Source organism: Haemorhous mexicanus, chromosome 2 (genome assembly GCF_027477595.1).
Source record: "Haemorhous mexicanus isolate bHaeMex1 chromosome 2, bHaeMex1.pri, whole genome shotgun sequence".
Lineage (NCBI taxonomy): Eukaryota > Metazoa > Chordata > Aves > Passeriformes > Fringillidae > Haemorhous > Haemorhous mexicanus.
In genome coordinates this window covers 46298758-46312744 of record NC_082342.1, presented here as the reverse complement: position 1 = coordinate 46312744, position 13987 = coordinate 46298758, and the positions used below count along the sequence as shown (strand labels likewise).

The 13987-nt window shown below is 38.7% G+C and overlaps 1 protein-coding gene across 3 annotated transcripts in view; it reads right to left on the bottom strand.

Moving 5' to 3' along the window:
* GRIA4 (glutamate ionotropic receptor AMPA type subunit 4) overlaps positions 1–13987 on the bottom strand; it is a 215986-nt gene that overhangs the window by 67678 nt on the left and 134321 nt on the right. For all 3 annotated transcript variants that reach the window (XM_059838631.1, XM_059838630.1, XM_059838632.1), the window contains exons 5-8: positions 6750–6803; positions 4629–4787; positions 2643–2810; positions 944–1048 (exon numbers count right to left, since the gene is read on the bottom strand). In XM_059838631.1, coding sequence (XP_059694614.1) covers positions 944–1048; positions 2643–2810; positions 4629–4787; positions 6750–6803 — 486 coding nt within the window. The remainder of the gene's footprint in view (positions 1–943; positions 1049–2642; positions 2811–4628; positions 4788–6749; positions 6804–13987) is intronic.

Here is a 13987-nt window from a genome sequence, read left to right as displayed (position 1 = left end):
TGTCTCCAGGGACACACAGTTCACCTGATAGTATTTGCTGCACTTGTCACCTCTGGCCAACAGCAGAGGACTATTTAACTCAATTTTGATTGCTTTGGCCCTACTCAAGCAGCCATGAGTACCCTAGTCACCATCACCTGCCCCCTTTTCTTGTTCTGATGACCTAACAAGCAAAATAGGTAGCAATGACTCAAAAAAATGAAAATCCTTGAGCTTGAGTACGTTTTCCACTTTTATTTGTTTTATACAATGATTAATGGGCAAATTTCAGCTCAGAAGAGAAAGGATCAACAAAGTACCCACGCTTGTATTTTCAAAGTGATTGGGCTGAGTGATAATGAGCATTCAGTCATGAAGGATCTGCTTAGACATGTATTAATGTGCATTTGCTTGCAAGCAACCAAACCAATCAAGCACATAGGATTAGATACTGAAATAAATTTCAGAAAATGCAAGTATTCAGGTCATTCTCGCTTCCTCCTCTCTCCTCTTCTGTCCTTTCATCCTTAAAAGCCCAGTGTTAGTTACAGACTATGGTCCATGTTTGCACAGAATGTACAAATCAACTTGCTTAAAAATGCAAGTAATTTTCAAGATGGAAATCTTGGGATAAGATACAAGAAATATCTACTATTCAGAATTCTGACCATTTTCCATCACCCAGCAGCCTAGCAACATGTCATCCAGCTGGTATTCATTAGTATGCTTGACTGACTGCCATCCCACCACTCCAAGCTGCACACTTGTTTTTTGTGTTCCCCAATTCGAGGAACTGAATCATGGCAGAAAATGCAGGTAAGAACTGCTTTCAGCAGAAATATCCATGTACTCAGTGTATTATACCTTTTCCAACTGCAAAGTCCACTTTAATATAAGTCTGCATAACCATTTCATCATACACAAGCCATTTACATGATATGAGGATAGCAATGCCAGCACATACCTTCCGAGGGCCAGTATTTTTCAGCTCAAAGACATCCATGGTGTAGTTGACCCTGCGACCGTAGTGGTCGAACTGAACATTTCCGGTCAAACCTTGTATTCGAACCTACAAATGGAAGAAAAACCACCATGAAGATCCAGTCTTACGCTTTTTATTTCAAATGTCACAGAGCAGCACAAGTTATCCTGGCCACATCCTTCGATTACCATAAGAACCCTACTGTAGAACAGTTCAAAGAAATAAAATTGGCTGCTTTCTTTATATTTTTTTTTTATATTTATTTTTTATATTTTTTTTTCCTGTTGAACCATGCTCAAAAGAGACTTAGATATGTCAGTATCTAACTGCTAACAAAGACACACAGTGGACCCTCCTTTCTTTCATGCTGTGCAGATCAACACCTTCCAGCTGCAGGTTCTAAAGAGAAATACATTTTTTACTATTCTCATCATATGAAAAAAACCTAAAGGAAGTCTGTCCTGAGCTCACATGTCTTTTTAGCTCCCACTCCCACTTGACAACAACCTTAGTCCCAGCAAAGCAGTTTACTATCAGGGAAGATGATACAGGGCTGATATGGATAGGGCTTGAAAAGGGTGTTTTCAAAGCATTAGAATGAAGAAGGCCAGATGTGAAGCCTTACAATTGGCTGTGGCAGTTTCCCACCACACCAGTGCCTCAGCTGAAACCAGAACACTTTCTTTCTTTCAGCACTTTATGGCGTCACTGAAGGATACCCAAGCTGTGGTCCTTGTCCCATGGCCATATTGCTGATGGCTTTGATTTTACCAGGATATGGCCATGAAAACCTCTTTGGCAGAATTTGAAGTCTCATGCTGTCTGCCTGAACACAGAAGCCTGACTTAATGTTTCTCTCAATTGTTACAGATCTGTGCATCTGCACAGAATATGTGAAGCTTATTAAATGCTTTTTTTCTCTCCCTAAGAGTCAGGATGTGGCTTGAAATCACTTACTCTTTCCCTCTGTCCATTTCTATCTGCTGATTTTTCTCCAGGACCGAAACCTTGGCTTCCAGGCACGGAGCTGCCAGCTCTGTCAGCAGTCACTTCTCCTCAGCAGTTTCTCCTGAGTGGAGTCTGCTCATTTGCAATGATTTAAATTCTACTGCAGGATTTTTATTTTTGTTACTGTCCCATTCAAAGGAAAGGCTAAATCATCTTGACAGAGATCTGGAACTTTCTAGGCATCCATATTCATCAGGAATTCAAAATCCTGAAATAACCCATAGCTCTGGGTTATTTCTTTTTAAAGAAAAAAAACCCAAAACTACCTATGTGATTTCCCTGGGAGAAGTCTACTTTTATTGAAGACGACAGAAACATATTTGAAAGGTTATATTATGTGGTTATACCTTTTCTCCTAAATGACAATATCTGTACAGCCAGGTTATTTGCAATAGTAACAAATGAACTCAGCAGTACAGTGGAGGAAGTTCTCAAAAGATCTATCTCAAAAGATCCAACAGTAGCTTCAAATAGTAGTAGTTCCTCTCTGCCTTCATTCCAAGTTACAAATCAGAACAACCTGAACAGCCCAAGCTGCTTGCAATTTCCAAGTAAAAAAAAAAAAAAATTCCCTCTCCTATTACTACCCTTGTGCATACTGTTTTGCAAGTCACATAGCGTGCAACTGGTATCTAAAATTCTGAAAGATCCCTAGAATAAAGCCTCTCCTTACCTGTTTTAATGTCCTCTCCATATCAATTCCTTGACCCCATGGGGCTGCAGGGTTAGCAAGACAATCACCAGCATTTCCTCTCCTTGAAATATCAATTTTCTGTCTTCTAAGATTACGGAAAGTTTCAGCCATCACAAGTACTCCATCATATGTCAATGCAGATGTATACTAAATAGATGGACAAACACAGCCCTTCAGAGTTGACAAAAAAGACCCTGCTGTTTCAAGATAATTCTAGTTTGATTCATTATGCAGCTTTTTCTTCGCTTAGAGAACAGCTCTCCTCAAAATCAAAAGCAATTTTATCTGAGGGACAAATGTAGGACATTTCAGTAGGTACAGCTTTAAAATTGTATTTCCTTAGGGTAGAAAAATCTGCATCTTAAGAATTAATTAAAAAGAAAACAAATTAAATTTGAAATATTCAAGTATTTGTTCTTTTTTTTTTTTTTCCACTTAACTTATACAGTTGGGAATAACCCCATTCACCCAACTTACTCAAAAGCAAAGAAGGAAAGAGTAATTCACTGAGAAAAAAAATGCACAGCTAATGAGCAGACATCCAAGTGACTGGACCTGTTAGGAATGATCAAGAGTAGATTATTCCTGTTGGAAAACCTGTGTTGGATCTCTGCCTGATAGGCACCCTGAGCAGTCTGTGTTTCTACACTAACTACAGCAACTGCTCTAGGTTGACATCATGCCAAATGAAACATTTAGAACAAGTCTTGGGCAGATGTTAGCCTGGAGCCACATAAACAAAGGGGTGTGTATTCAGTATGGTCCTCTGATAAAAACAATGCATCAGGAAAAGTTGTTCACATGCCCAGGGCTGCTATTGATATGCATGCTAACTTTGAAAATTCAAATTCCATTATTCAAATCTAATTTCCTTCCTTTCCTTTGTCTTGCAGATTATAAGGTCTTTGAGACATGATTTATCTTTATAGCCTCAAATTTTGGTTATCCCAAGATGAATTATGTGTGATTCCAATTAATCATGCTGACTTCTCAGAAGCAGACAGAATAATCCTGCTTTTGTCACAAGGTGTCCTATAGGTAGAATTTTTTTTGTCACCAAGTAACTGGGGACATCTTCATTCCAAGCCCGTGGTTTTGGTTTGTTTCTTTTTGTTTTTTGGGTTTTTAAAACATAAATTTTTGGAGTGCCACTGAATTCAGTAGCTATGTCTCGTAATACTCATGCTGATGCTCTCTCTAGACTTTACCAAGCTACCAATGTCTCAGCCGAGGGAGGGCTGGTTGCTTATCTTTGCATAGTGCCCAGCACAAAGGGGTCCATTTTCAAACACGTCTAGTATGCATTAGTGCACATCATAACAGAACTACTTTGTTGAAGTCATATTTACAACTGTGCTGTGATTTGCCTGCCAGGAAAATTATATGTCAAAGAAATATTTTTTTATCCATCTGTGAAGGATTAGAATAGAGGAACTCTGGGATGAGATTTAACTTTAAAATCATGTCTGAATTTGATTTCTACATTTTCATATAGGGTTTTCTCTGGAAATTTTCAACCTCAAACCTTGAAAATTTCCAGATAAAACCCCATAAGTAAATTTAAAGATAGGGAATTTACAGTTAAAGTAATATCTCATCCAGAAGAATTAATCTGTCAGGAAAGATCTGCAGTCCAAAGAAACCTAGATAATTAGACTAATTAATGTAAATTTTATTGAAATTAAGCTGTCAGTTAAGCATTTGACCTTTATCTGCTGTCGGTAACGGGGTGAAGTTGGAGAATAAGTGACAACAGACATTTAAGTACATCACCAAAATGTGTTGCAGTTTTCATTTCCACCATACAAATGTAAGGATAGGCATGATTAATGGCCAGTAATAGTAAGATCAACTGCCTTCTCCTCTACCTAAATATTAAAGTCTTCATTCATGTATTCAACAATGTTAATCAGAAATCAGAACACTGGAGTGATATCTTTGGTAGTGCTTCACACTGGAGAGTACCTTTGGTGGGGTCTCAGATCCTGGGTATTCTCTCTGGTCCAATTTCTTCCAGCGCTGCATCAGCTTAGTTACCATTGGGGTACTGAAATCCACTAGCTGAAATCCAGTCACATTGGCTCCCCCATGCATAAATCTCTCCAGAGAAATATCTTTGAATCCCTAGAAAATCAATTCAAGATTTTGTTTTTCCTCCTACACCACTGTGGGTCCAATCTGTTCTAGGTCAGCATGGCAGAATAAAGAATGCACAGCAGCAGGATTCCATTAGAAGGCAAAATTTAAAACGAGGGAATAATGTTGAACCTTCATTCATAACTTCCATTTGTGTAATAAAGAAAGAAAGCCAAGAAATAGATTTGCCACATTATTGCTAGGGTGGTCTTGACAGCTAAGCAACACATTGTTGAGAATGGCAGACAGTTTTTGAAGAAATGCCTTTGGCAAATCAACTGAAAAATGCCTGCAGAATATTAAAGGCTTAATCCAATTTCCATTAAAGTTGTCAGATTGGAATAAGCACTGTACTAAAGCTTTAAAAAATGCATCCCTTTCTTTTTGCATGTCAAAAAATGAACAACCCTATTCTGTAAATACACTTACTCCAGAATTCATTGTTTAGACTGAAAATGAGATAATATATTAGACATTAGAAGGCAGAGACAGCACATGAGGATCTCATTGTTAGTGCAAGGAAAACAACATCAAAATAACACTTCTGTTAAATAGGATTGTGGTAGCTCTTAGATCTGTTACACATTGAAAAGCTAGAGTGAATCCCAACACTGAAAGAGAAGACAAAGCACATATATCTCCTGACCTATTGGTTTCTCTGGCTAATCTGTTCAGCACAATTCTTTATGAGAATTTGCCTTTAGAGACAGAACTGATCTTCAATAAACTGTAGAACACAAACTGCTAAAGCACTAAGAAGCAAGCATAAATCATTCTCCTTTCCTAGCTGCTATGTCTAAGGTTAGCTCAGAGGCATCTTATTTTAATTTTCTTAAATTCCTCTGATTGATATTTATCAGTGAAAATACAAGTGAAAAAACAAATCTAGAAATATTTAGGAAAAAAAATTGTGGGGTACTGGGGTAAGGGCCCGATATCCCAGGGGAAAAGCACATGTTAAGGACAGAGATTTGATTCATGTCCTAAGGCTTACTGGCAGTAACTATAAAAGGTGACACATCAGGACATTATATCACCCCCGTAATCGAGCAGACAGTAAATAACAAAGTGTGCCCCTGCTGAAGTAGACCAGATGTGCCTGTCTCCACTGCATACCTCACTTGCAGATTATTTCAACATCCAGTTCCTTGTTTACAGCAACTATTTTACATGAGAAAAATTACTTGGGGAACTATAAAATTGTAATGCTGAAAATCTCATTTATAAGACCTAAGAGTACAGACGTCTCATTTGAAACACCTGAGGTTTTAAATATAATCTGAAGTGGTACTAAGTGAAGGTTCAAGTGCAGCAAAGCACAATAAAATATTTCACGTCAGCTAAAAGTCCTTGAGGGTGAGTAGAAAGCAAACAGTTTAAAGCATGCATTAGACTCTGTCCCAGATCCACTGTGCTTTGCCAGGCAGGTATTTTGGCTTAGAGAATGAGTCATTTAAATAATAAAATACTGCATTTGCTCTTTCTTTGCCCTCTTCTGAACATTAGCTGTGTGAATGTCCAGTTTAGCCTTTAAGTAAAAATACTGAAGTAGTAATTTGACTGGAAATAGCTGATCTTACTGGAAAATACATGTTCCCTGGGGAATGTATAAAAGTTACCTCTAGAATTCTTGTGTTACTAATAATAAAAAGATGAGTCAGAAATCATTATAGTTTTGTAAATTTTAATTCAGCTTCAAGATACATGTATCGGTTCTTTCTCCTACCTTGATTTTGATAAAATTTAGGAGTATTACTTACTATATTACTGTGCTCTTCATATCTAGATAGCTGCAATAAGAAACCCAAGTTCTTTTACACATCATAAAGAAAGTATTATGTACAAGCATATATTAGAGACAAATGGGAAATACTGTGGGAAGTGAACTTCAAAGTAAAACTGAGTGTTTCACTTACCGAGTAGGGGTATAATTCTAGAAAAGTATCTTACCAGGTTGGCAACAATATAATGGTATCCTTTAACATGCTTTCCCACGCTCACAATCTGTGGGAGAGAAATAAGACAAAAAAGGAAAAACAATGTCATACTGTTTTCTCTATAAAGGTGCTTTCATAGAAAGCTAGATATAAACTGAAATATATAGCACTGGTAACATAAGGCTGGGAGTCTTTTTGCAATAACGCAGCTATAACTTTCCAGGGGTTTAATAATGGGAAAAAGGTAAAATTACAGTGAGTGAAGTAATGCACTGGTAATTTGAGTGCCTTCTGTAGTGAAAATGTTACTGTAGTATATTATTTTACCAAATAGAGCAATTATCTATGGGATACAAATTCAAAAGGAGGAGATGTCACACTAGTAGAAAGCCTACCCACTGATTTACTTTTTCATTTGAAATAAGTGCAGAATTTATGAATGAAAGTGGGGGCTCTGGTAAGAGACTGAGCAAGTTGAGCTGCATCCTATGAAAAGGACTCTGAATTGCCATCTCTTCAGAACAGCGAGAGGTTCTATTGTTTAATATGATTCATTTTCTCATGTTTGTGAATACTTTGCTTGTTAAATAAATGGTTTTCTTCCACTTCTTTCAAAAGAGGATTATGTATCCCAAACAGGTGGGGGAGGGGCTGCTTGAATTTGCTTTCTAAAGGGATCCCATTGGAGAGTTCCTCCCTAAATTTGCCCTGAACTAGGACAATAGTCTACAGCTAAAGTGCTTGTATTTAAACCTAAAAAATCTCCCAAAACACTAAACACCCAAGCCATAACCAGATTGTTACCCTTCCTATAAATGAATTTTAGACTTAATAAAACTCCCAGATCAGTGATTTATTACCATTGCTACCATTTTATTGGGGGTGATAAGAGACAGAGAAGTCACAACTTTCCCTATTAAAAACTCAACACATATGAGGAGGATACTCTCAAGTAATTAATTTTTCCATATAATAAAAAGTTTCAAGTCCTGGCTTGAAACTGGCTGCAAAAGAATTATCATCCCTGATCCCAATAAGGATTATGATCCCTGATCCGAATAAAGCTTATATGTCTGTACTCATGCAGCAATACATGGTAATAAATTTGGGCCTCCTCATTACAGGGAAACTGATATAGGGTAAAAAAATTACATTTTCAAATAAATACCACATCACAACCTGAAAGTTATTAAGTGGACTGACATAATGTAAAATCATAGAATCATAGAATGGTTTGAATTGGAAAAGACCTTATGGATCATCTAGTTCCAACACCTCCCAATTCATTTTCCTTGGATCTGTTCTTAATCCATTCACCCTCATCTTAGGCAAATCTCTTTCTGAGATTTATTTCTGTGCTTGTTCCTAGGAAATATATGTAGATACTACTGCAGAATTCTTGGATTTGATGTGAATAATACATAAAACATTTTTGAAAAACCTCAAATTTGATGTTTTCATTGTATTCTCTTAAAATTTTTTTCTTTGGGTGAGCGACACAAGTACGCAGTTATGTATCATAGAGTTGTCTTAACTTCCCTCATAGTCAGTGAAAAGAGCAGTCACTTTGAGGAAATGATTCAGCTTATTCTAAAGCACATGTGTAAAACTAATTAGACAGCTTGTGCCCTGAAAGTGTGTATTTTTCTGCATTGACTAGAAAGAGCTGATGGGGATTAGCTCTGATGCAGACAGCTACATTTGATATCCCTAATGTTAACTGAGATGAATTTCACCCTAAAAATGTTGTTTATGTAGCCAGAAGAGAAAAGTAATGGCTTCTATTTTCAAGCAAGATTCATTACAATTCTGATTTTGAATTTGGAAAGTGTTACAGCTATTGATCACACAGACTTTGAAAGCTGGGAATTGGTTATAGTTTAGGGAAAAAGTGCCTGTTTAGTGAAATAGCTTTCTGTGAACATGTCATAGTTTTGAATATCCAAAATACACATGCAGTCAGCTTTCTTTCTCAAATACTCAGAGCTGCAGATTATGATCTACAAACCAGGATATGAATTCTTGCTACCTGAACCACCCCCTTTTGCTTCACTGCATTTCTGCCCTGAGAGACATTGAGGCAATGAACTCAAGTGTCTTTGTAACAGGGCAAGGAGCTTGACAGCCATTCAGTCTGGTATGTGAAGTCTCCCACTTTCCTTCTCTGTGCTTTCAATGTTTAAGAGTGGCTGAAGTTTTGAGATGAGACTTCAACCATTCCATTAATGTAAGAGTAGATATTACCCAGAAGCCAAAACAGGCTGAGATTTTCTCAGATGACAGAGTGTTCCAAAAAGCCTTTGCTACAGAAGTTCATTAAGTCTGGGGGCACTTAAAAAACCTTGTGGACCTGTCAATTCAGAACCAAAAGGCCAAGGTCAATCACAGCCCAGAGGGAAGGTAAGGTGACATTGTCTAACATCTGCATTAGCAAATAGGGCAGCTGGCGGGATCAGATTGTGCAGCAAGTGTTGGTGCTAAGGAGCTGGCAGGCCTTGCACACATTTCAGGATTTACAGTGGACTCCCTCTAGCCTGGTCACCAGACTGACCTCACACTACCTTTCAGGGCACATCTTGTTTAGCACCATCCAAATAAAGACCGGTTCATGTATTTTGAGTCCAACCTTGATGTGAAACTCAAGAACCAGGAGAATGACTGCAAAAAAAAGCATGTTCCAGCTGAGATACTTCGTGCTCCTGTGGGCTGCACTTTCTTAGAGAGGCCCTGAGCCTCTGTGAGGCAGGTGACAGGTTCAGGCAGCACAAGGCTGAGCAGTCAGAACTGCCTTAATTTCAAAAGCAAGGTCCTGGAAGAGAGGGCAGTGCTGTCACAGGGACCTTCAGTGGCTCTGTCAGGGAGATTCACACAGCTGTCCCACTGTGGCCAGCTGTGAAACGTAGCGTGGCTAAGGCATCAGAGTTGGGCTGTGCCAGTCACACCAGCAGTGAAACCCCAGGAAACACCACATACAGTAGGGCAGGGTCATGGTAGGTCAGGGAGAACCCTCTGCATGCATAACTTGCTCTTCCCTGCTCCAGGATGCTCTAATTCCCAACAGTTCCAGTGCCAGCAATCAGGGGCAGTATGCAGTATTTACATGTTATGCACACTAATACTTATGGGCTATGCAGTACTTCCTCACTTACACATTCTAAACATTTGGTTTTGCTCTCTGCTCCCACTCTGGCTTCCTAAACAGCACACAAACATAGAGCACCTGGCTTTTGCCACAGTGGGAGTTTAGGGTGACCTCAGCTTGCTCAGGGAGACTTTAGGGAGAAACTGCTGGGAATGGTAAACCTTGCTTCTTTGGGAAAGGCTGAGAGCAGCTGTAAGCAGGATGCTGTACATTGATTTGCAGGTTTTAGTTCAATGACCAAAGTGACCAGTAACTAGAACTGGAACTTTTTTATATTTTTATTTGTTAAATTGAAGACATTATTAAATAATCATCAGTGTTAAGAAGAATGAGTAAGAAAATATAATCTGCTTCCCAAACTGCTATTAACAGGGAAGACAAGAGTCATTCCATATATTACCATGTAGTCACACTATTGGTGAGTATCTCATTTCTGTCAATGAAACAGAACAGAGTAAAAAAACAAGTGAGATATTAAGGTCGTTAGGCTATCAAATTTATTTCAGAATCTAACACAATTTTTTTTGGTTGGTTTTTTTTCCCCCAAATATTACTGTTTATGTAAGTGTCTGCAGAAAGGTGAACTTAAAAAAAGCCCAAAACAGCATTAGGATCCAATCACATTACATAATGCATATTCACATAAGAAACCAAAAAGAACAACTCATTGTGAGAATTTTTAGTTGCTGATCTACTATAAAACAATTATGAAAACTGTGATTATTGTGCCTCATTCTGATTTCAGAATGCCAGTGGTAATCAAAAGTAACTAGAATTACATTGACTTTGAGGTGTGATAAAAGCAGGGCTAGTGAGATCCTACTTGGGCTCTTGACACAACTCTGTGACTTTATGATACAATACTGTTCTTTCAATTTAGCTGAACAATAGCCTGGTCTAGGAAATTCAGAAACTGTTCTACTATTGGAAAGAAGGACTACCAGTGTCTGCTTTGATTATTTTCTTTTTTTACTCCTGTGTGTGGCAAGGTCACTGACTTTGATAAAACCATTTGCAAACTTGCATCAGCATCTGAACAGAGAATCTGGCCCCAGGTCATCCTCTGTTCTCTACTACTGTGAAATGGATATTGCACATAACTCATTTTAAAATAATGCTTAACTTCTGTAGCATGAAATGTCCCTCGTTACGATTTACAGAAGATGGAGGTCAGTACAGCTGGAGTGAAAAGGACTTATTTTCAGTTAAATCTCTTCAAAGGGTGATAGCTGTGCATTACCAATCGGACTTTAACAAAGGTTTTCCTCTTTGGTATTGTGTCACAATACACTGCCTTGAGAAAAAGAACACCTGCAATAAAATGAAGCCTGTCTAATACAATATAAAAAGAGTGGAGACTTGTTAAAGACAGAAGATTGAGACCTGACCTGAAATATTGCAGCAGAAATGGTGATGATATAAACCACAACTGAAGTGGGATTTTACACAATATCTGAACCTAGGATAAATCTTTCACAAAGCCATTAAAAAAGCAACTGAGAAACAAGCCTAATTTTAACAACCCGTGCTCAGAAAAGGGCATTCTTATTGGGGAAAGGGTGGACAGCCATTAGAGAGGATGCTAAAAAGGCAGAAAACAAAGCAGATGTGGCTCTGTCTCTCTTGTGAAGGCAGGTGCTGAGCTGGAACAGGGCTGTGCACACCTGCCTCTCTCATGGCTGGGCAGAGAACGATGCTTCTCACACAGACCCCATGTTTACCACCAGCTAACAAAGCAGAGAGCCCTGCTCAGTGCAGGAAGCTGCTGGGGAAGAAGACCTGGAGAGGTGGCTCAAAAATCATTAACCAGTGCCCTGAGAATAGCTATTTGCTTCCTTCTGCTGCTAAGGTTTGCATTCAAAGCCTACTCCTATCCTAAATAGGATGTGGAGACTTGTAAGGAAAAAGGAAGCAAGGAAAGAGATGAAGGGTGTAAGAAGAAGGTCACATCACAAATCCTTTAAATCATTCATATTCATCCTTTGTCTCCTACGGCTCATTTGCTCTTTCAGTGACTGAAATAACTTATTTCTCATGTCCAAACCTCATCAGTTGTGTGCTGCAGTAACAAAATGCATTCCTATTACAGTGCAGTGTGGGACTGTGTGCAAAATCCCAGCTGCTTCACAGAAAGGAGCCTGTGCAGAGCTCCTCCTGGCTCTGCAGGGTGAGGAAACTGCTGGTGGCAGTGCTGGCGGCTGGCTCCTTCAAGGAGAGCTATCAGTTTGCATTGACATTCCAGCTTTGCTTAGAAGCAACTCCAGAGACCTCTAGGGAGAAAAAAAAAATAAAAAGCATGGAGAATAAAGAATGATGAAGAAAAGGCACTTTATGAATCTTCCATTCCCTCTGGGACTGAGATACACAGAGAGCTGCTGCTACATCCCTGAAGTGCTATGAAGTCCAACGATGCTACCAGCCCACACTACTGTGTGCTGTGCACATGCCAGATTCTTTGGCTAATGATTTGCTCCTGTGGTTCTGTGAGAGCACAACTAAACCTGCATTTTATTCATGCAAATCTAATAGATGTAGGGGAAAACTACAGACAGTCCATGCTGTTTCTGAAACAAGAGATAAAGAAACCTACATTATGCCACTAAACTACATGTAAAAGCCATGCTGGCTCTTGATAAATACTGATCTGTGTTGTGGTAGTGATCCTTTGTGCCAACACATCTCTGTGCTCATGAAAAACAGGAAAGCAGGAATGCTGGAGCCAGTACTCGGTGTAACTCACGTGTCTGGTTAATTTTGCCCTCCTGTATTATGTTGCAATTTATTGCAAAGTATCATGTTTTAATTTATATTAACTTAAATTAAGTATGCTAGTAATGTAAATATGCAAAAGTGCCAAGTGCTATCTTCAGTTAGCAGACACATTGAAACTAAGATGAGGAAAAAAAAAGTTTTTGAAACCAGCCAAATTGACAACTCAATCAATTTAGAGAAATTCAGCAAACATTACTTTTTCAAGTTTAGCTCTCCTGAAACAAATTGAGAGGAGATGAAGAAGGAGAGGAATATCTTGGCTTCTGTACTTTTCTCCACACACACATTTATTTGCTTTCATTTTGATGGTAATACTAACTACTGCTACTACTACTACTACTACTATTACTACTGCTGCTACTACTACTGCTACTAATTCTTCTTCCACTACTACCACTATGTATTCTTGCTGTGACAACCTGCTCCATTTTACCTACCAGAGAGATTTGGTTTTCAGTGCAAACACATAACATGATATTTCTCAGCAACATTATCTCAAGGCTCTTTAAGGCTGAGGAATCAGCAGTGTCACACAACACACTGAACAACTGATTTCGTTAGACAGCTGTGAACAGCATTCCAGACACTGGGCAGCTACTTCCCTATCATGCTTGTTAATAGCAATTGTTGCCTGTTATTAATTAGAGTTTATTGGATTGCAGTTTTTACAAGATTAATGATACTAGTACTTTGTGGCAGTTCCACATCCATGTGTAAATTTTAATACTGCACAGGGCAATGGTAATTCTTTTTATTGTTATGTATCAGTTCAGCTGTGTACATTGAAGCATTAAATCTGTGCCAGATGCTCCATAACAGTTTTCACCTCTGTGTTTAAAGGCAAATAAGCCCTGGATGAGCAATGAGGCTTGATCTTGATGATACAAAGCACTGACAGAGCTGAGAAAAGTGCTCATCTACTGGGAAACATCCTATTTAATTCTTATGGTCTGGGGAGAGCAGGGTGCAGGAAAAAAAACAGCTGGAATCAACCTGTTTGGTACACCAGGAGCTAGACTGATGATCACTGACAGCAAAACTGATTCACTGTGCAAAATTCAGAAGAAAATGCTGTTCACAGTGGACACTGGAAGGCTCTGAACACACAGAATGCTGAGGTTTCAGCTTTGTCAGAGGGAGACGGTGGGAGAGGATGGAGCTGCTACAGATGGAAGAAGAAAGGAAATCCATTGCCATTCATGCAGAAAGGAGAGACATTTCTTTTCTGAATATAGTCCTCATCATGTGGATGTGTTTATGGACATATCTGTTTGGGTAAATATGGAAACAAACACTGACATGTTACTGCATATGAAAAGCCCTAGAAAACAGAAATG